The sequence below is a fragment of the Hippocampus zosterae genome, chromosome 1 (assembly GCF_025434085.1).
Source record: "Hippocampus zosterae strain Florida chromosome 1, ASM2543408v3, whole genome shotgun sequence".
In the NCBI taxonomy this organism is placed as follows: domain Eukaryota; kingdom Metazoa; phylum Chordata; class Actinopteri; order Syngnathiformes; family Syngnathidae; genus Hippocampus; species Hippocampus zosterae.
In genome coordinates, this window is record NC_067451.1 from 26331604 (window position 1) to 26351863 (window position 20260).

Consider the following 20260-nt stretch of genomic DNA (forward strand, 5'->3'; position numbering starts at 1 on the left):
CTTAGGGACGATAGTTCCGTAACTTATTTGTTAAAGAATGGAATTTCTTTTGGGCAAAATTTGAAGCAATATGTTGAATTGCCTAACTTCAACATTGAGCAACGTTGTTGACTTGAATTTTTTGAGTTAATTCAGCCAACTTTTTTTAAACTACGTGCAAAGGTCGTTTTTGCAGACAAGAGGGCTCCATCTGCTGGTCAGAATTAAACCTACTGTTTCATAAAAGAAAAAACGGGCTTGAAAGTCGATATGTTTGCACTTAATGGCTCTGCCGGGAAACGGTTGAGAGTGGTGGCTTTTTTTCGCCCCCCTCTCCTTTCTCACTCCAGATGCCTTAATATCCCATTATAATAATAATAATAATAATATCAAGCAGCTCCCTGCCAGCTGTACAGTGAGGAGGTCAATTTAAATGGCACATTAGGCCAACGGTACCCCAAACCATTTTTTTCTTCTTCTTTTCAACCTGCCTCGTCTTGTTAGCTTAATCTTTTGTTTTTAAAAGAAATGTGCCTGAGCATCGCCATGGTAACACTGCTGTTAACGCGCCATCTTTTTTTTCACATCTCCCAATAAGAACGCCCTCATCTTTTGAAGGAATTTCTGCCAAATTGTGTTCAGATGGAGCAAAGAGGAGGGGCGGGGGGCGAGATGGGTGGAGTGGCAGAGTGGGGAAACTGCCAAGAGTCATTTACAATAAATGCGCCCCCCACCCCTTTTAAAAAGTAATTCTCACCAAATATCCCCATCATCCCCATCTGGATGGCACACTCAATCAAGCTCAAGGCTGGAAAGTGGGAGAAAAGGAAGGGAAGCAGCCTTTTAAGTGAGGCGGGATTTTTTTTTTTTGCTCCTTATATCCCAGGCAGGAATTTCGCTTGCATGCCATGAAATGGAGGAGCCCCCACGAAACAGAACACTTAATACAGTCAAGGGAGGCCGACTTGGATCCCATTCAAAACTTATTAAACTCCCATTTTATGAGAAGATCAGGGGTGGGGAAGCATTTTCCTATCAAGGCCCATTCTAGTTTTTCGAAAGTCCTCTTTCCTAAATTTATGGGAAAATATCCAAGAAATGAAAGCGGCCCCAACAAGGGATTTTTTTTAACACAGTGGATACAAATAGTCTACACTCTACACACTCCTGTTCAAATGCCGTATCCCAGGCATAAGAAGGTGTGCACACTTCTGCAACGATATTATCTCTTTTTTTTCCTCCTCTCCAAAATATTATAATCTTCACTTAGGTTGTTCAGGTTACAGTTCACATGAGTGGTGGTAAAAAAAACAAAGGTTAATTATTGATCTTTGTCTCATTGTTTTTATATTACAAAACCTGGCATTTGAACAGGGGTGTGTAGACTTTCTATATGCACCACACAAAAAATCAAAGGCAAGACACCGCCTGTGGAACTTCATTCACATGGAGATCCTGCAAGATGACACAGTTGCACAGAATCCATCTGGCAGGAATATTTCCACGGCCGTGTGCTTTTACACAGGAAGCACAACATCACACAGTCAAATTGGGAGATGACAAAAGTCGGCAGCGGCAAAACTTAGCATTCGTGACAAAACCAAGTTGTGGGGGAAGTATTGAAACATTGAAGAGTTGGAAATGGGAATTCAAAACTTTAAGAGGCCAAATTAAGCACACCTCTAAAAGGTTTTACTGTACTGGTTCATGTTGAAATTTTACACAAAACCTGACTATCCACTCCACCTTTTCTGAGTACATGTAAAGTCAGACTTCACGACGGCGATATTTAGTTCAAAAAATGACAGCATACATGGCTTTGTTTAAGTTTGTTTATCATAAAGTAATAACCATCTGACATATTAAAGACAAGAAAAGTATTTATGTCATCATAAAACAAATAGGAGTAAAAGACAAACACATTTGATCATTCATAGAATGAATATTTTGACTATCAAAATTCTCAAGCTTGTGTGCCCTCTGTTAATTAACGCTACTTAAACTGCACTTAAACAAAAGGAATGATGGAGCGTGATCGAAACCACAAGTGAATGTTACTCGATAAAATTTAAGTGCAATTGTTTACGTGCCAGCTGCGTTTTCCTCGTTTTGCCGGCGGCTCCTCGGACTTCTGCCCCCCTCGCGTTCGCACAGCAGCGGGGCTGGCCTCCAGTTTGCGTGCCCCCTTGGTAACGGTTGCCTGGGCCCTGGTCCCACTACGAGGGCAAAAACAACGCTTTGAAGTAACAAACAGCGAAAAGTGGTAGGCCTAAAGAGATTCGCACCGATGCCCACAGTAAGCACACAATTTTTCAAAATGTGTGTGAAAGTAGCAAAGGCATCAAGCCCCGCCTGATTCATTCGTTGATCAGGATTTTTTTTTCTTCTTTTTTGGTGAGCGCTGGAAGTTAAGCGTGAGGTGATGAGGATGAACTCACCGCGCACCAGCTGCAGTCTCGTCTTTGCCACTCTGTCGACTGGCCCTCGTGGAAGGTTTGCTCGGCTTATTCCTGGAAATTACCAATGAATATGACACTCCTGCCCGCTGTAGCCAAATAGTAAAAACGATTCTTTGTATGATGCGGTAGAGTTGTAAAATTCCGCAAATGGCGACAGCGATAAAAATATATTAAACTAACACTGGGCCTGAAGAATTTTGGAAAAGAATCAAATTGCAATTGAGCTATAAGGTACAATGACCGTATTTTCCGAACTATAAAGCGCAACTAAAAGCATTCCATTTTCTCAATAGCCGACAATGCGCCTTATAATTCATTCATTTATGCCCCATTTTTGTATCAATATTCAGATTTCTTGTACGTAGTATTTTGAATGTACTGTAAAGCGCTCCGATACAGCTGCAGCGATTGTGAAAGCGCGATATAAATAAAGCTGCATTGTATTGTATTCCCTATAGTATAGCGCCATCTATTGGAGGCATAATGCAACTGAAGCCACCAGTGTATCTTCTATTCTATGCGCCTTACAATGCAGTGTGCCCTACATATGAAAACAGCTTTAGAATAGGCCGTTCATTGAAGGCGTGTCTTAAACTCCGGAGCGCCTTATAGTGCGTAGTAAAGTAAGATAAAAGCAAATGCGGCATTAACTAATATGAAAACTTTACTCCAGTGACAAGTAGATTATGGAGCAATTGGCCTTTTGAAAAGTATTTTCCTGTGTTTAATTAATTCATCTGTATATCATGCAACTTTCACTTGTTGGAATGGCTGACATAAACTTCTACAAGATTCAAATTTATTGAGCTGAGCCCGTAACGTGGAGGTCACCAAAGCGGTCGCGAGGAATCACCTTTCAGCTTCCAGACGAGACGCCAAGCGCGTCGTAGCTCTGCCTTTCGGTTCTTTGCCGCCATTGTCGTCTTTCTCTGCGCCGTCCTCATCCTCGTCATTCGGCTCCGCCTCCTTTTCACCTGCCGTTCTCTGTCTCTTGTCTGCCAGTGGGACCACAGCGGTAAAGGGAAACTAATGACACCCTCTTGTTCTTTTCAGTCAGAATCACTCATGCGGGATAACAAAGAAGAACCTGAGTCATCTGAGGGTGTCGCGGCCTTGGGAGGTCTTCCCCTCCGAGCGGGCTTCTTGGGAGTGGAACCTTGTTGCTCGTCAACCTGAAGACATTCCACAACACTCTCTCTTACTGGATTCAAGTGAATACGAGAACCACAAAGGAAGTCAAGTAAGAGGATGGCGTTTCAAACTGTCTCGCGCACGTACACTGTCAGGTTTCTTCTCATTGCCGCTCTCCTCGTTGTCTTTGCATGAAGAAGCTGAAAAGGCGTTCACCGATTGAGTCATCATGAATCGCAGCAAACAAGATTGTGTCAACGTTTGGTTGCTCACTTGTATCCTTCGTGGACTCCACGTGTGTGTCCTTGATGCACGCTTCACTTGTGTACTCATCAGTGGTGTCTGATATGGCTTCCTCGTTTGTTTCCGTAATCGCCGCCGTCTCACTTGTGTTCTTTGTGCTCTCTTCACTTCCAGGCATTGTGGCCTCCTCGTGTGTGTCCTCCATCACCTCCTCAATTGTGCCCTTCAATGCATCATCACTTGTGTTCTTTGTGCTCTTTACGCTAACATTCTCAATGGCCTCCTCATGTGTGTCCTCTGCAGCCTCCTCACAGGTGCCTTTGATGGTCTCTTCACTTGTATTATGAGGAGCGTCCTCACTTTTATCATTTGCAGCCTTCGCAGATGTTACTTGGCTGGCCTCCTCACTTGTGCCCTTCATATCCTCTTCGCTTGTGTCCTTAGACTCCTCACTTGTGTCCGCAATAGTTTCTTCACTTGTGTCCTTTATTGTTTCCACACTTGGGCTCTTTACAGCGTCCTCATTTGTGTTCCTTACAGTCTCATCACTTATGTCCATCGTGGGCTCCTCACTTGTTTCCTCGGTTGCCTCCTTAGTTGTGTCCTTCAGGGCTTCCTCCTCACTGGTGTTCTTGATCACCCCGTCTCCCACTTGAGTTTCTTCAGACTTGGCTGATTTTCTCCTCTTCTTCATTGCTGGTTCATCTGAAAATGAGCATGTCACCATTTCAGTCTGATATACAGCCAAATCTCAGGGCCCGGACTGGTTAGGCAGTTGAACTCGTGAGTTTGAGCCCAAATGTTACCCAAAATTTTTTTAAAAACTACCGTTGCGATAATGCTTGTAACCTCTTTATAAGTTCCAATATTATCGGTACAGATTTGAATACAATTTAAAGACGTTCACCTCTGAAATGAATTCATACTTTTTCGTTTGGTTCTAATAGCAAAAATTGAATTCAATCCACACACCATAGCCAGAATGCACATTGAAAATCCCCAATGTTTCAATCAAAATGCTTCACCGACAATCAAAGCAAGAAAAAGATTGGCTGTGAGACAGCTTGAACCTGGAATTTTTTTTATCCACAGTCAGGGTAGCAGGGAATATATTTTAATAAAATGCATTGGCAGACTTGTTTGTTGTTTTCTGGATGGTGTTTTACCAGCAGAGTTTCCTTTGGCTGCTGGACGTCTTCCTCTGCGACTTGGCGTCTTCTCCCTCTTGTCCAATTGCTTCAGCGACTCCTCGTCCTCCGCTTCTTCCATGGCTCTGGACGACCGTCCCCTGCGTGGTGTTCTCACCTCTAAAGTCTTGGGCTGTTCAGTTTCCTGCAAACGAATGTTTATTTCTAGGTTTTTTTTCCTTCTTGAATAAATCAGCATCCAGTTCAATCTTTGTTGCCATTGAGAGTCTCTGACCTCAAATGGTGCTTCCTTTGCACCCTCACCTTCACCTGCTGAACATTGAAATGGTTGCTGTCAGATATCATTTTGGCAATGTTGCTGCATTGTTAACATCTACCAGCTTACAATTATGAGTGCATTCATTCACTGCTGCGACATTCTGACTGGACAGCTTGCGTTTACGTCCGCCACGTCCATTGTGTTGCTACGAAAGAAAAGAAAAAAAACCCACATATATACAGTATATAAAAACACCAACACCTGAAGCATCAGGGATGATCCACTTGCTGTGTGTTTAAGAGTTACCTTCTCAGACAGCTCAGAGTTCTTCTCTGGCTCGTGGATGTCTGAGCTTTCACCTGGATAGATGGCGACAAAGACATCTAGGAATCAAACCGCCATCAAAATATCAAACAAATTATTCAAAATGACAGAATTACACACTTTCTTCTTTTGCAACTTCTGCTCCACTCTCAGGTTCTGTGCCAACTCCGGGTGGAGAGCAGAGTTCCGCCTAAGCGAGGTGAAGTGAACAAGGTGAAGATCAGAAAGTGACAAAGCTGAGGCCTGTTTCCTTGGGAACAAACAAAAAAATTCTCACTTACAGTTTGGGCACCACGTTCCTCCTGCTCCTCTTTTTTCAGATCTTGTTTGCCTGATGAAGAGAAGGCGGCAAGTTCACAATATTGAAATAAATAATTACTCTCCCGACATAGTTCCTTTTGAGAAACATTGCACCTGCATTGAATGAACACAAGCACGGTGTAAGGACAGTATTAAAAAAAAAAGATGAAACATTTCATTTGTGACATTGACACTGAAAGACATGAATTCAACGTTGTAGTCAAGTGGTGCAGAAATGCACTGCCATAAGTGGTGCTCATTTTTAGGACCTGTTGATGTTTCTGTCTTCAAGCAGACGAAAATTAGCATTTATCCAAATTTGTTGGTAATACGGTACGCAATTCAGTGAACCCCGTTCATCGCGGGGGCTTACATTCCACAAGAGTCCATTACATTTCTTTTGTGCTTTAAAAACAGTCATACTTCGAAAAAGACTCTTAAAATCACATTGAAAAAGTATTTAGACACAGCCACAAAAAACAAAAAAAAGTGAACATAAACAAAATAGAGAAAATATTGTGAGCGTGTTAGATTTGTGAGTTGAGAGGCGAGGCAAGGTGGGGCCAAGTCTGCGTGTGACTGCCTGGGTGTGAGCTGTGGCCAACAGCAACTAATGTGTGAGTGTGTTCATTGGTTTTATGTGTTTTAAGTAAATAGCAGAAAAGTACAGTAGCTCTCCAATGGGGATAAAAACCCGTCCAAACGGTGATATGACATGAGAAACGATGGATCTCAACCACTGCTGTCCACGATATGGGGTATTTCTGCATCAGTAAAATAGATACTTTGCACAAAAAAACTGTACTGCAGTGGGCTGCGGTTTGTGAACCGCAATGAGGCGGGTTAATACTGTACGTCTTGTGTTGGATCTCGTTACGTGGTGCTGATGTCCCTAATGAAGTGGCCTGCAAGTGTATTCAGCCGTTGATCCAAATCTTTACATACCGACACTGACGTCAATCTGCTCCTTGGCTAATGCGTCTTCCGTCTGTAATTCAGATGAAAGAGCGTTACATTCTTTTCTCATGTTTATGACAATCAAAGAGAGCGATGTAACGCGAGGGTGGTTTCTCACTTCGGTGCTCGTTGCATCAACTCCCTCCGGGTGTGTTTGTTCTAAATATGACACGAAAACCGATGGTGCGTCAGATGGTGAAAAGTCCTTTTGCAACACAGACGAATTCATGAGTTCACCTTGGGGACTGGAAACAGGCTCCACGGTAGGTAGCTCACAAGGCGGCACAGAAGCATTCCCCTCCGTGTTTCCTGTTCCGCCATCAGCACCTACAATCAGCATCAAATGCTATGCTTTAAAAAGGTCGTTGATAATATTCCCGAGCCAAGCGATTTTCATTTAAACACACTGACCATGTTCATCGGCAGCTGCTGCTTCTTTTTCAGCTGGCTGTGAGTCAGCAGCTCTCTTGCCAGCTTTGGACTCTTCTTCCTGAGAAGGAAGGTCACCTAGCTTGCCGTCGTTCTCCTGCACACGCGGACACACGCACAGAACGATCACCAAATTTAAATGTTTGAAATTAAGACAGAATTACAAGAAGGTAGGATGCAAATAGGCAAAATAAAAGCCAAAGTGCAACAAAGGCGATTTACCTGAAGAGCAGGCAGCAGAGGCGTTTGACCACTTGCTGCATCCATTTCCGATTTATCTATCAAGAGAAAACACATCTGATTGAAACAAGCACTCACTATTCCAGGGGATATTTGTTTGGCTCTTAGGTGACATTGCAGGATGAAACCAAAATGTAATTGTGTAACTCGACTGAAAAGTTTAGTTTCATGCATATCTGAACATAAATTTTTCATCTCTTTTACCCATTTTTCTTTTGTTCATCTAAATGTAAATTATGTAAATCATAATTTGTAAATTATGTATGCTTGTTTTAAATGCATTGTTATCCTGTGTTTTAAGCTCTTGTAAAGTGTCTTTGAGTGTGACGAAAAGCGCTTTCAAATAAAATGTATTATTATTATTTATTATTATAAAAGTCTCGCCAACTCACAAGTCAAGCTACTCCAAGGTTACCTTTCCAAGGGAAATTAAAGTGATCTGTTCAGGACTGCCTACAACACATAATTCTTCCATTTCCTATGTTTCTGGGATTTTATGTCCTGTTTTTATATAATATCGTATCTATTTTTACATTGTATTCCCTTTATTGTCTGTACAGTGTCCTTGGGTGACATGAAAGGTGCTTTTAAATCAAATGTATTATTATTATCTCCTCTAAAGCTTTGAGTACACTTTAATGGTTGCCACCAAGGATCAAAGACCTGTTGTGAATTTTCCCTTTCATGCCATTGTTCGGGAACAGCTTGTTCTGTTAAAAAGTACTGAAAGTTTGAACAGTTGGAACAATTTTGAAAAATAGGCTAATGAGAACCCAAGCAGTGAGCGCTGCGAGGTCTCTATTGTTTCTGTAGACATTCTTATTCTTCTCCGCAAATAATCTCATTTTGGAGAAACTAAACCAAAAGTGGAGAAAACTCACCAAACTTTGCACACTGGCCCAAAAAAAAATTGACATGTTAAAGTTGCCATACACAAGTACAAAAAAATGGGTCTGTCGTGTCGCCCATAATCTTTCAACGTAGCCCTCTCCCATTACATTTGACCGACGGCTATGAAAATTAGGAAGCATGTGAAGCGGCCCGAGACTTCAAAAAAAGTTAGCTAAACCCCAAAATGTAGAGGGAGTGAGCTATGAGTATTTGATCATACCATTGTGTGGCATTTTTGCATATTTACAGGGGTCACATTTTTGCCATCGTGTTCTAGACGGTGAACTGATTGACTCAAACCTGGGCTGTACCATCTCAACACCTCAGACAACAACAGGATAAAAAAAAAAAATTAAAAATCTTTGAAGTTTTCAACATATATGACGAGGGTCGGTTTCATATTTCCTCCTTCAAAGCATTCTTGGTTGTATGCTTCACCTAGATCTACGAAAAACGGGAGACATATGTACAAAAAGGTATTTTGCAGCTGTATGCTACACCAAACAGAAAATAATTTTGACTTTAGTTTTTAATTTGGTGCCATTTTTTGCCTCTATTAGAGGTTGTATTGCAACAAACTAATCCGAGAGTATTTGTCTGATCGTCAGGTTTCGTTACTGTGTTTCATCCCAAAATGTATTGAAAGCTTTTTATTTTGTCGCACGCTGTTGCTGTGGTAATGCACTGTTTGCAAAGATAAATTAGAAGGTCCAAACCTGGGTCAATACTCATTCAAACTTTCACATATAAGGCCTAGCTAAAAGATTTGAAGTGTATTTTAGAGGGTTACTGCCCTATGTGCCACTGCCCCAACGCGCGAGTACCCCAACTCGGCCAGGGTTGCGATGGCCCTTTAAAGCTCCTCAAAGGTCTTTTTGCAATTTGCTTTTCTTCTATATTGTGATTTAATATGAGATTAGTGTTTCAAGATCATCTTCCCCTGTATTTTTGACCTTCACAAGGACAACTTCACAAAATTCTACCAAGCAAATGTGTCTTTCACACAAATTAGGAATCAACTCCGATGACAACAACAATGCAAATAAACCTGTGGCTTTAGCACTGCAACTATTCCTGTCATATTCATGTTTTAGGCAACAATTATGTAATGATATGGAAACATGCAGACTGCATTTCTTAGGCAGGGAACTTATCCATGTACTGGATATATAAAAAAAAACTCAATGTGCTGACTTTTTGTTTGCTTACTTCCAAATTGCAGCCTCTGTGATTTGAAAATTGCGCTCTATACTATCATGTCAGCCCTAACTCAAATTAAGGTCACCTGGAAAGTCTATACTGCATTTGAAATTCACTCGGAAATTACAAGCCACGAGCCAAATATGCCAAACTGGTTGTGCGTATCAAACAATATCAATTACCTTCACTGTTCCATTTGCCATCATCAATCTTCACAGTCTGATCTGCAAAGGGTGACGATTCGGAAGGATCTTCTTGTGGGTTTTGCTTGTCCTCGGGCGCCGCCGCGTCCTCCTTCAGTCTGCGACTCACGAAGCTGGGGGGCAGAGCACTGTCGGGGTCCATGGAGAGCAGCGTGAGGGCCGCCTCTTTCATCTTCATGTCGGCGTCCTGAAGCGTCACCTGCAGTTGGCTGAGCTCTCGGCCGCCGCCGCCGCCGGCGTGCAGCCTGGCGTCCATGGCCGAGGTGCACACGTCCACAAGTGTCAGCAGAGCGTCGGCCTCTGGAGGCACGACGGGCATACCTCGCGTTTCGTTTTCGAGTGTGATGTCGCTCAAAAGTTGACGTGTATCATGGGAGGAGGAGATGCCAACGGGATCAGGGCGCGCCGCTTGCATTGAAACCTCCTCGGCCTCAACGGAAAGAGCCGTGTCTGACTTGTCCACTCTGTCTTCTTTGGTAGCTTTCTTCTCCTCGTGGTTTTCCTCTTTCTTCTCTTTCCGGTCCACTTTTTTCTTCGCGCACCTGACTTCGGGCTCTTCAGTGCTTCTCCTTTGCTCCTTCACAGTTACCTCTTTCTTGTTCTCCTTCTCAGGTTTGCCGGCAGCCGAGGCCCCGCGGATGTCCAACCCGTGAGTTTTCTTGTCCATCTTTGATGCCGGGTGAGACTTGGGCTCCTCTCTGGATTTGGACTTTCCCGTTGCTTTTCCCTTCTCTGCTGGCTTGACTCTTTTCGGGGAATTGTCACTGTCAGCAAGATTCTTGATGGGGTGCTCGGCTTTGGTCTTTTCTTTGTTTTCCGTTTTTAGTTTGTCTACTTGCCGGTGTTCACTGTGGCTCTTGGACCTTTTCGGGACGTCTTTGGAGTGTTTCTCCTTTTTCTTGCCACCATCCACTGCCTGTGTCACCTCAGGTCGATCCTCCAAGGAGCCAGAAGAATCGGGGCGGAGCAATTGCTTTGAATCACTCTTTGTTGTCGTTTTGTCACCTTTGATCTTGTCCTTCTCTTTGATCTTGTCTTTGTCACGGCTCTTGTCTTTCTCAACAGACTGGGCCCGCATCCTCTTGGCTGAAGCCTCGTCAGCCTCACCGGCAGACGTTTTCTGTTCCTTCGCACCAGTCATTTTCTTCTCATTTTTCCCTTTCGGCTTCTTCTCACCTCTCTCATCGGAGGACGTCTTGGCAGAAATGCTATCCTTTTGCTGGTGGTCATTGGCCTGGGGTTCACATTTCTTCTCCTGCTTCTGTTTGATCTTGAGGTGCTCCTCCGACAAGGCCTCTCTTGCCCTCTCTTTGCGCTCCTTGCGGGACGGGCGGTCAAACTTTCCGACGGAGCGCTGCCTGAGCGCCTCCTGCGAGCCCAGCTCCAAGTCCAGGATGAAGGAGTGCGTGCGAGTTTTGTCAGGGAGCGTCTTGGCATCTCCGGAATCCTCCAAGATGCTGCCGCTCCCGCTTAGCCTTCGGTAACTCTCTTCAAGGGCCAAAGGCTCGGATAAATTTCTTACCGGTTTCTGTTGTAGGCTGCGCAATAGTGTTGATTTTGCTTCCTGAAAAGGACAAAATGGTTCGAGCTCATTTCATTGATTTTTCCGTGTCAGCTGAAGTCTGTCTCAACCATTCACACTCATATTAACATCTATGGACAACTTGAGAGGCATCAAAGGACACAACATAAATATTTCTGGAAAAGGAAAACCATAAAACTCCACACAGGAAGGCCAGAACCAAGATTGAAACCCAGCCCACAGAACAGTGAGGCAGACATGATAACAACAACCCCCCCCCCAGCCTCATTCTATTGTTTACTTTAGTTTCATCCAAGATGACGGTAACGTACTGGCTTATTAGATGTTTCCACTGCTTCTCCTTTTTTCTTACTGGTTGTGTCTCCTTCTCTCCTAAACAAACACAAACATGAGCAGATTACATGGGGGTTGGGGGGGCGGGCAACAAAACAATACCGAGACCTTTCAGACTCACCTCGAGTCGAGCTTCCTCTTTCTGCTGAGAGCAACCTTTTTCTCCAGAACTTTCCGCTCTTTACGGGCTTCTTTGGCTCTGGGCGTCTCAAGCCCATCAGGCAGGCTGCTCTTCTGTTTTTTCTGATCTGTGCAGTAACATGATGACAAAGTAATACAACTGAAGGATTTGTCTTAAATGGGGTATCCAATCAATACCAAATCCTCGATCTTCACATTGAAGTGTGTATTCTGCCCATTTTTAGTCATGCTGTATAACTTTTCCATGCCCGCAGCGTAACTTGGCGTCCGTGAAGCAATCATCACTTAAAATTGGAACACTCCCTACTGGAGACCTTGTAGAGACGCGCAGACATACGAATGCAACAGTTGATACAAGCTAAGAATCGGTTTAGGAGAGATGAAAGTCCTCATGCCTCACCATGAGTTTTGGTAGCACCCTTCTGATGATATAAATATGTGATGTGAATCCCTTCCTCCTTTGCACTCGTGACCACTGCAGCCATTGTCTGTAAAGCGGGGGTGCCCGGAATATTCTGCAAATAAACCCTTCGAAGGTACTGTTCATCGACTCCAGCCTGTATTTGGATAACCAACATCCTCTTGTTCCGAAATTCAACGAACACGCGGGTGAAAGAGGGCCACTTTGCCCCCAACATGCAAGGCCATATTTGTATAATACAGTATATACGGTACTATAAATGAACCCCAGTAAATTAGTATTGGGCAAGAGGCCCCATACAAGAAAGGAAAACAACCGGAGTTCTGGACACACTTTATCATGCCCAAAATTTTGATTGTTACTCACTGTATTGATTGTAGTATGCATTTTATTTCTTCATCCTAATAAATGAACTACCGTACGCAGATGTTAATTGGCTGTGAAAAGAGTACAGTAAATTTAAATCAATTGTTCGGTCAGTTTCTAACTTGAAGATATCAACAGTTGAGGATCTTGACGTCAATTTATGTGCCAAAAGGAACAAACATTCAGGCCTAATTGGCACAAAACAGATTGGACCTGGTAGCAGAGGATGATGCTGAAACGTGAACACGCCCATCTAAACGCGACCCCGAATCCATGAGAGAGGAGGCCAATCCAAGTAGAGCTACCTTGTTCTTCAGACTGTGCTGCTTTCTGCTTGCGTTTCTCTTCCATTCGCTCTCGATTTTGCTGCCTTTTGAGCAGACGTTCCTCTTTGTCCTTGGCCTGTAGAGAACATCGAAGAGACAAACATGGTGATATACGGCTCTCGGGCTGAACGATTTAGAAAAATCATCTAATTTTCTCCCTCAATATTGCAATTACGATACACAGTTGTGCTCATAAGTTTACATAACGGTACTTGTAAACTTATAAGCACAACTGTCTTGTTCAAGTGGTTTTTCAAGGCCCTCTAGGCATTTACATTTTAACAAACAAGCAATAAATCAGTTGATTTTACCCCAAAAAAAATAATAATAATAAAAACCCAAAACAAAGATTTCTTTGACATAAATATTTATAGATTAGGCTAACTAAACACTGACTTGCAGCCTTTTAAGTACCAGTATATTAACTTCAGAAAATTATTCGAAACAAGTGTGTGTTCGAGGTCAAGAGTGAAGTAAATATTTTGACTAAATACCGGTAATCATTTTCCCGACGCGAGTTACTGACAAACCTGGAAGTGTGATGGCACCTCAAGACAACAGTATGGAAACTAGGGAAAGTGTACAAAGCCAGTCAGAAATCGATTGGGAAAGCCACGTTTCAAACTCATCTGAGGTGATCCAAGAGTTGGAGGAGGAGGAGGTTGTTGGCAAGGTGTATGTTGTACCAGACATGCACGAGCCAGATGCTCAGGATGCGGAAAATGTTGTCCCCGAACGGACGGACGCAGAGTTGGGAGATGAGACCCATCAGGACTGGAAGAACGGTAAGCTGTATAGGCTGTATAGGCTGCGGTTATTAGCCTATTGTTATTGTTTGCAATTCGATGCTGTGCTGTAAATTGAGCATGATGGGATGACCGAGTCTGTCTATGTATTCCGGCTAGCTCTGAGAGCGCAAGTCATAGTGGGTTTGTGTCCTTCATTGTCATCGCTAAGGTAGTTCTGTTGTGTTGTCGGCCACTCAGTACATTATACCGGCAACATTGTTAGTTGTAAACCATTACAGAGGATTTCATCCATGCACTCATTTAATTTGAATGTTTTCATACAGGACGACATCCATGTACACGAATAATACTTTGAATCGAATGTTTTCGTCAACAACGGCCAGAGTTAATTATTGAGGAGCACAACTGCCGTTTTTGCAAATCCGGTTGAGAAAACAGAGGTCTTCTAAGTAGACCCAGAATGCTCGTCAACACTGACGTGAAATTCATTTGCTTTGCGTGAATCAAACTGTATCCTTCCAATGTTGTGGTCCATTTACAAGCCCTATCCTTTTCTTTTCTTTTGGCCACTCAAACAACTGTTTGTCTGAATGTGAACAGTGCATCGCCACACAGCGCCGAGGCATTTTGCCAAATAACTCGATAACAATGGCACAGAGCAGTTGACAGGACAATCAACAATGCAGTACAATGACTGACTGGCGACTCATCATTCTGTAAACGATGTCACTCGCCCGCAGATCGTTGAACAAAAGCATTTTCGTTGTAAAGTGTGTTGCAATGGGTCCAACTACGAACCTGGGCGGGGTGCGTTAAAAAAAGTAACAAAAGTATGCTTGAAATAGTTTTAGCACTAAGTATTATTCAAAAGATGGTTGACTGAGTGTACTTCACACCTGACCTTTAAACATAGAAGTCAGTCTTCCATAAGTCATAAATCCAATGACAACAACAATACAAACAAATCTGTCATAAATTTGAGATTAGTTCATCCCACCAAATAAGGTTTGTGGACTGTGGCTCACAAATATGTATGTCTTCCAGCATACCCATGTATATTTTCCAAAGCCGGAAAAATAGTGAGCACGAAGAGAAGCTGTCTCTTGTGGAGAAATTATTCTTTCTTTAAAAAATTTGAAAATGTGTTGTTTCCCTTCACAAGTACTCCCGTAAGAAGACAGATGAAAACTTCCAACATATTTACTTGAGTTATGAAAAAAGGCATTTTTTATGGCCAACTTCTGTACCATACTTTTTACTTTTATTGCTGAAAGAGTGAGGGTATGTTTCATTCTTTGGTGACATATTGCAGGCTGCTTTGACTTCACACTTCCACTAGATGTCCCTAATAATGTCCCAAATGTTGCTTGCACTGAAGCCTCAAAGCTTCGAGTTTGTTTCAGCACAATTTGAAAGAAAGCCTCGAAGCTTCCTGACGATTCACCCACTCACTCTGTTTAATGAAACAATGACATGTAAACATTCATTCATTCATTCATCTTCCTAACCGCTTGATCCTCACTAGGGTCGCGGGGGGTGCTGGAGCCTATCCCAGCTGTCTCCGGGCAGTAGGCGGGGGACACCCTGAATCGGTTGCCAGCCAATCGCAGGGCACACAGAGACGAACAACCATCCACGCTCACACTCACACCTAGGGACAATTCAGAGTGTTCAATCAGCCTGCCATGCATGTTTTTGGAATGTGGGAGGAAACCGGAGTACCCGGAGAAAACCCATGCAGGCCCAGAGAGAACATGCAAACTCCACACAGGGAGGCCGGAGCTGGAATCGAACCCGGTACCTCTGCACTGTGAAGCCGACGTGCTAACCACTGGACTACCGGGCCTCCGACATGTAAACATGTGGACTGCAATTTTTAAGCAGTGAACATATATTGACACTATATAAATAAATAAAGTATACATAAATAGAGGTTCAGGGTGTCCCCCGCCTACTGCCCAAAGACAGCTGGGATAGGCTCCAGCACCCACCGCGATCCTTGTAAGGATAAAGCGGATCGGAAAATGGATGGATGGAGAAGAAATTAAAAAATATATATATATTTGTTATTTTTCAAAATGTTCAATTTTGCGATGTGAAAATTGCATTTTATGACATTGTGAAGTTGATTTGAATTTTATTCATTTTTCAACCCTACACAATGGGTGTTTTTTTTTTGTTTTGTTTTGTTTGTACGGTACAAGGAAGGAAGTTATGTTTTATTTGCTTTCATTAGCAAGATCCAAGAGTCGATTTTTTTTAATTACGGCAGATTGGCTGGAAGTGCATGTGCACACTATTTTTTACCGGTACTTATCTCCCAAAATAATGTGAATTCTTTGACGAATGTGTCCAACTCACCACAGATCTTCGCCGTTCTTCGACAGTGATTTCGTCATCTGAGTCGCTATAGTAACGGGAATAAAGGAACGGCTTGTGCACATAGGCCTTGCGGCGAGGTTTACTCTCTTTGCCTTCCTCTCCAGTCTCCTCGCCGGCTTCTTTCTTGTCTGAGTTCACACCTTAAAAGTGGAAAGCGAAGGGGAAAAAAATGATGAGCTGACATGCGTAAAGTTTATCTGTGGTCAAAAGATAGGAAAAAAAAAAAAAGAAGTGAGACCATCGGGTGCATGCTCGTCCTCCTCAGAGGAATCGGATAATGGCTGCTCATCGTCGCTCTCCCCTTCAAATGATGACAGGTCGCTGGTGTGCACAGAACTCACAGTGATGTCACTCAAGCCGTCCAAGTCAGAGTCCTCCAAAGAATACTCTGCAAATGATGATGCCATAAACCAACACTAAATATTAGGTCACAAAATAAGGCTATTTGCACATGATCAATGATGTTTTTAAAAGAACAGTACATTATATTATTTTATATATTCCTATTCCCTGTATTCCTACGACACTGAAATGAATAAAAATGCCATTAATCCAGTCCATCCTCTCAAAACAAAATTTTTTGAACTTGATTTTAAAGTTGGAAAAAAGGCAGAAGAAAGAATGAAATATGTTTTGTATGATGTTTGATTCTTTGATTGTGCAGTTTTCCCCGGAGTGTCTGCCGAGGCCGCCTGGACATACAGTATGTAAGTAAACGGAGACGGCCACAACTCCTCAGTAAGATGCAGCAATAGAAGTTGTTTGTTGCAAAGGATTAAGAATATAAGACTGAGTGCTTTTATATTGTCTGTCTAGATGTGTTGCTCCGCTGCTTGTGTTCAACATCTGTAGCCTAAAAGGTTATAACAATACAACACAATGCAATTTGTTAGTTAGTCTATAATGTTTTACATTGTTTGTTAGCAATTCGCTAAGTGGACTTTCCTTAGGCAATGTCCTTGTTTTAAATATACAATGTGTACATTTCGGTTGAGCGCAAACTCCAACCAATGGCACTTAACAGTTTGAAGCCTCTTTTTGAAGAATTGTTCATTCTTTGCCAAACGAATCTCAAATCTTTGTTTGCAAGTCAAAGCGAGGTAATCTGCTGAAGGATGGCTCATATCTCAAAACTATTTTCTGATATGTCATGGACTAAACCAGCAATTAAAACTGAATCAATTGCTTAACTACACAGTCACTGACCTTCCTTTATCCTCTCTTTGGCTTTCTGCTTGGCCTGGTAGCTATCTTCTTCCTGTTTGTCCTCTGAAAGTTTTTCAGTTGTTTTACCACCCGCTTTTGGTTTCTCTTCAGCCTGGTCTTCAGCTCGCAGCTCTTCCTCCTCCATCTTTACCTCCTCTGTGGAGATTTCCTTCCCGATGTCCATCTGGTCCGGAGGGTCGTCGGTCTTTACCTCTAATTCCTGGAGCTCCGCCACCAGCTTTGCCTCGTCTGCCTCTACCTGCTCAGTCTTTATGTCTTCCTCCTCATCCAGACTCATGTCCTGCTCGCCGTCCTCAACGGGCTCATCGTGGGCTTTACCGTCCTTCTCGGTGGACCTGATGTTGGCCTCCTGGTTGAGAGAAGTGATGGCGTCCAGGATGGACAAGGCGTCTGTGGCAGCAGTGGGTGTCGGCATAGATGTTGAAACTAAACAATAACATGGTCAGAATTAACTACAATGAAAGAAAGCTTACACTTGATCACACAACATCACTCTGGTAGTTAATGGGTGGATGAGAAGGTGACTGAATGACGACATCACACGCACCCTGCTGCGGGATGATGGCGTCCACTTTGATCTCTGTCGAGGGCATCGGCACTGGCAGCTCCTCCTCAGTGCTGGTACCAGGCGACATAAATTGGTTGACCACTTTCTCTACCTGTGGCCTGAAGATGTGGTTGACTTTGGGATCCACCACCTGGGCCACGATTCTGTCTACTCCTTGTTCCAGCATGCCAGATCTAAGAGGGATGAATTCCTTTGAGTTTTTTCAAGTTTCGTTTCAAACTTGAAAACATGGAGAGCAGATGTTAAAAAATAAATAAATAAACACTTACTGCAACACAAGCTGCCTGATGTTGTTTCGCAACTGATTTTTGTTCAACTGGGGGCTCCAAGTGTGGTTGGAGAGGTGGTTGGAGACAAAGTTGTCCACTCGTTGTTTCAAGTTCAGATAAGCTGGCTGCAAAACATATGCAAAAGTTGAATGGTCTGTGCGTTGAGGTATAAATTGTATAGATGCTTATTTAATTTACCATGGTATGTTGTAAATAAAACATTTGTTAAAATTATAGTCACTGTTACATTCATCTACATCAGACATTTCCTAAAAAGAAGCCAAAATGCATGCTAAATGTTGATATTTTATTTTCATCTACTTTATTGTATTCGACTATACAAGCAGTTATCATGGCCATATTAATATCTTAGTTCTGAGTTTCTCAATGTGCTCTCAAAATGCCCATTAACCAACACAACAAATCAGTTTAGGGGGTTATTTTTAACAATATAGTTTCTCCATTGTTTTGATTTATTGCAACTTGTGACAACTTTTGCAGAATATTTCATGGCTTCTTGCAAGTCAGCTTTTTTTGAATGAAACGGGCACATATTTCACACTAAGAAGAATCTTGAGACAGCTGAATCATTTTTTCCAGTATTGATAGACATACTTTTTGGTACCGGTACATTTTTCTTTAGTAGTGAGCCATTACATTTTGCAAATGTAAAACAAGTGCCTTGGTTCAGTAAAAATTGAAGACGACCACGACTTGAAAGGAGAGTGGCATCATAAATAGTTTCACATTCATTTATATATTTTACACCTGTAACACTCACAAAGATGCTGTCAATCCAGCATCAACATCATTTGTGAAACATGCGTCAAGAAAACCTGGACGACTATTGAATTGAGACTACTGGCAGGATTGTAAAGAAACAGTAACTATCCATCTATCCATTCTCCGATCCGCTTTTCCTCATAGGATCGGGTCGCGCGGGGTGCTGCAGCCTATCTTCGGGCAGGAGGCGGGGGACACCCTGAGCTGGTTGCTGCGCAATCGCAGGGCACACAGAAACAAACAACCATCCATCCGTGCTCACACACACACACCTAGGGATAATTTAGACAGTTCCATTAACCTGTCATGCATGTTTTTGGACCGTGGTAGATAACGGGAGTCCGCGGGGGAAACCCCACGCAGGCCCGGGGAGAACATGCAAACTCCACACAGGGAGGCCGGAGCTGGAATTGAAGCCGGTACCTAGAGCACTCTGAATTTGACGCACTAACCACTGGACCACCGGGCGCCCGAAAGAGTAACCTCGCTATAAAATGTTGGAATAAATCGGGATTCGTTGTACACGATGAGTACTTTTGCAGTAGTACTTAGACAGTTGTAGTTTGCTAGCTTATTCCAACACATGCAGTGAGGAGATGTGATCTGTCCTTTTGAACAAAAATGCACACTGAAACGTTCAATGTGTAATGTACTTGGACTGTATTCATTTCGTTATGTTGTTACCTTCGTGTCGACGTCTGCGAGGCAGTCCCTCCTGAACTGGTCAAAGAGTCCTCGTGTTTTTAAGTGATTGACGATCATTGACACGAGTTGCGGATCACCCGGTGGTAAACCCGCCATGATGAAATCAAACCGATTAATTTTTAATCATTACATTTAAGAATATGGGACCGAAAGAGAGTTCTTGTTTCGGTACAAAACGGTACGAGCGATTTCAACCCGGAAAAGTTTAAGTACAAACATACTAGTGAACCGGAAATAGAACACATTTCCTGTTTTTAAAAATAGGGGATAATGAATACTGTATTTCTTTCACGATTGCACAGATGTAAATTATTGAATAAAGAAATGCAAAAGCGCTGAATGAATTCCGTATTTATATGTATTGAGTCTCAAAACAAACGGGTACATCATAAATTGCTAATTTGATAAATTGATTCTAAATTCCCATTGTCTTACTTAATAATTTAGTTGTAATAAGTCAATTATTTGACACATTGAAACAAAAAATAACCGAACAATGCATGCGAAATCTAGTGTTTTACTTATTTGAAAAATAGAAAAAGAATGTTACAGTTGTGATATCACGTTGAAAAAGTTAATGGCAGCGGTGGGATTCGAACCCACGCCTCCGAAGAGACTGGAGCCTTAATCCAGCGCCTTAGACCGCTCGGCCACGCTACCTGACGGACCATGGCATCGCCTAAA

The 20260-nt window shown here is 42.7% G+C and overlaps 2 protein-coding genes and 1 non-coding gene across 3 annotated transcripts in view; 1 reads left to right on the plus strand and 2 right to left on the minus strand.

Annotated features, from left to right (window-relative positions):
- The window catches only part of LOC127607550 (uncharacterized), a 229996-nt gene that overhangs the window by 29672 nt on the left and 180064 nt on the right, over window positions 1–20260 (plus strand). The window lies entirely within an intron of this gene.
- bod1l1 (biorientation of chromosomes in cell division 1-like 1) lies at window positions 1798–19794 on the minus strand. Its single transcript, XM_052072995.1, has 27 exons — window positions 19556–19794; window positions 18089–18213; window positions 17799–17992; window positions 17231–17677; window positions 16263–16412; window positions 16004–16164; window positions 12873–12969; window positions 11761–11887; window positions 11618–11678; window positions 9743–11327; window positions 7452–7507; window positions 7212–7326; window positions 7038–7127; window positions 6919–6959; window positions 6789–6831; window positions 5825–5874; window positions 5664–5733; window positions 5526–5578; window positions 5346–5424; window positions 5235–5272; window positions 4979–5144; window positions 3843–4517; window positions 3717–3769; window positions 3526–3610; window positions 3292–3433; window positions 2418–2489; window positions 1798–2195 (listed from the first exon to the last, which is right to left on the minus strand). The coding sequence occupies exons 1-27, from the start codon at window positions 19670–19672 to the stop codon at window positions 2048–2050; spliced, it is 5040 nt and encodes a 1679-aa protein (XP_051928955.1). The 5' UTR covers window positions 19673–19794; the 3' UTR covers window positions 1798–2047.
- On the minus strand, window positions 20155–20236 carry trnal-aag (transfer RNA leucine (anticodon AAG)). Its single transcript has one exon. It is a non-coding gene; the product is annotated as a tRNA-Leu (tRNA).

Coding starts and splice junctions, on each gene's coding strand:
- bod1l1 (XM_052072995.1), bottom strand. CDS start 19,672: ATGGCGGGTTTACCACCGGGTGATCCGCAACTCGTGTCAATGATCGTC. Junction 6,960..7,037: donor GCCTGTTTCCAGTCCCCAAG/GTGAACTCATGA, acceptor TGTCATATTTAG/AACAAACACACCCGGAGGGA. Junction 5,875..6,788: donor GCAGATTGACGTCAGTGTCG/GTATGTAAAGAT, acceptor TCTCTTCATCAG/GCAAACAAGATCTGAAAAAA.